Source organism: Apium graveolens, chromosome 2, assembly GCF_009905375.1.
Source record: "Apium graveolens cultivar Ventura chromosome 2, ASM990537v1, whole genome shotgun sequence".
Taxonomy (NCBI): Eukaryota; Viridiplantae; Streptophyta; class Magnoliopsida; order Apiales; family Apiaceae; genus Apium; species Apium graveolens.
The window spans coordinates 232253565-232255499 of record NC_133648.1 but is presented as its reverse complement, the minus strand read 5'-3'; the positions used below and the strand labels follow the sequence as shown (position 1 = coordinate 232255499).

General features: G+C 39.4%; 1 protein-coding gene across 1 annotated transcript; it reads left to right on the top strand.

Moving 5' to 3' along the window:
- Nucleotides 1-489: 489 nt before the first annotated feature.
- On the top strand, nucleotides 490-870 carry LOC141697583 (uncharacterized). The gene has a single exon (XM_074502033.1). It carries the CDS (start codon nucleotides 490-492, stop codon nucleotides 868-870), a length of 381 nt encoding a protein of 126 aa, XP_074358134.1.
- Nucleotides 871-1935: the final 1065 nt, after the last annotated feature.

The window sequence follows — 1935 nt, the reverse complement described above, 5'->3', positions numbered from 1 at the left end:
CGCTTTGCGAATTACTCATCTATGCCAGCAACACTCTTGACGCCTATGGTGAGCCCATGGTCATTTTCCATGTGGGGGATTGATCTTATTGAAGAATTACCTAAGGCTAAAGGAGATGTGAAGTATGCAGTAGTTGCGGTTGATTACTTCACTAAGTGGGCAGAAGCTATGCCACTGGCGACTATCACCGCAAAGAAAATCAAAAACTTTGTCTTCAACTCAATTGTGTGCATATTTGGAATCCCTTACAAACTTGTTTTTGACAATGGAAAACAGTTTGATAGCAAGGAGTTGCGACATTTGTGTGAGGATTTGAAGATTAAAAAGAAATTTGCAGCGGTTTATCATCCTTAGAGTAATGGTCAAACAGAGGCTGTAAATAAAATAATAAAGCATACCCTGAAAACTAAACTGGAGGAGCGCAAAGGGAATTGGCCCGAGGAACTCCCAAAAGTATTGTGGTTCTACAACACTACTCCAAGATCTACTATGGGAGAATATCCGTTTATGCTCAATTATGGGTACAAAGCTATGGTTCCTGTGGAGGTTGGCTCAGGATCGCTTCGTAGAGATCGTTACATGGAGGAAGATGCAGAAGTTAACCAAATGCTTCACTTAGACCTTTTGGAAGAAACAAGGGAAAACTCCCAGCTAAGGCTTGCGACATACCAACAACGTGCTGCAAGGTACTACAACAAGAAGGTCAAGGGACAGCTGGTGAAGGTAGGGGATTTGGTGCTCAGAAAGGTGATGCCAAACACAAAGAATCCCCAGCACGGAGTATTTGGAGCTAATTGGGAAGGACCATACAAGATAAAACAATCTTATGGAAGGGGACTTATCACCTTGAAGACTTGGAAGGGAAGTTGATTCTGCGAGCATGGAATGTAGAGCATCTCCGAAAGTATTATCAGTAAGGCGCGGCTTTGGCCCCTTACATATCATGTTTACATTTACAGTTATATACTTAGGGCTGTTCCCAAATCATAGACTAGAAGCAATAAAATTCCTCCTAGCCTAGGGGGTAGTGCATGTACTACTTACCTTAGAACTAGTTGAAGGATCGTATTTTCGAATAAATTCCCCACAGAGCATAGTAGCCATGGGACCGGTGCATTTTTGACACTGGAGTGCATTATTCAATAAAAAACTTTGAACATTCAAAACTTTGTCACTCAAAACAATGAAGACGCACCCTACGATAAAGACGCATCCACGGCTACATAAAGTTGCAAGATAGAAAAAAGTGAGGTTGATGCTCATGTTAGTAGGAGGCGCCCTCCTAAAGCAATGCTTCACTTTAGTATTTCATAAAATGGGTTTAAAAAAGGGAAGTTATAGTAATCATTCAGAAAATAAGGTACGCCCACAAGGCAGGACACGTCAACCACTTAACCTTAAATATAAAATAATACTGTAAAAATGGACAATATGACTTGCTTTTCAGGAAAAAGGTAGACACACCCTGGCTCAGGACGCGTCTAGACTAATATCAATCACTATGTTATTTTGAGATATCTATCTAAGATAAAGGAAGACGCGTCTTGACCATGGAATTGTATAATAATTTATAAATTATAAGGATACACCTCTTGCTCAGGACGCGCCCTAATATTCCTGATAGTCTTGATAATAGTTTGTGACTTTGGGAATTAAAACGATAAGGTAGATGCCTCCATATAGGACGTGCCCTTACAGTGTAATATCTGGTTTATAAAATTAAGGAAATGATAATAACATGGCTTATGTGGGGGAATTAATAGACGTATCCTGAAAAAAGGACGCGCCCACCATATAACTTGTTAAAAGGAGTTGCTAAAAGTAGAGTAACTAGTAAGTAAAATATGCATTAAGATAATTCAAGGTATACAACCTAGGAAACGTAATAGCAAGCAACATTTAGAAATAACAAGTCATAAGTTTACAAATTGAAAG

What these genes read in the sequence shown, in the direction of transcription:
- LOC141697583 (XM_074502033.1), top strand. Translation starts at nt 490, where the DNA reads ATGGGAGAATATCCGTTTATGCTCAATTATGGGTACAAAGCTATGGTT.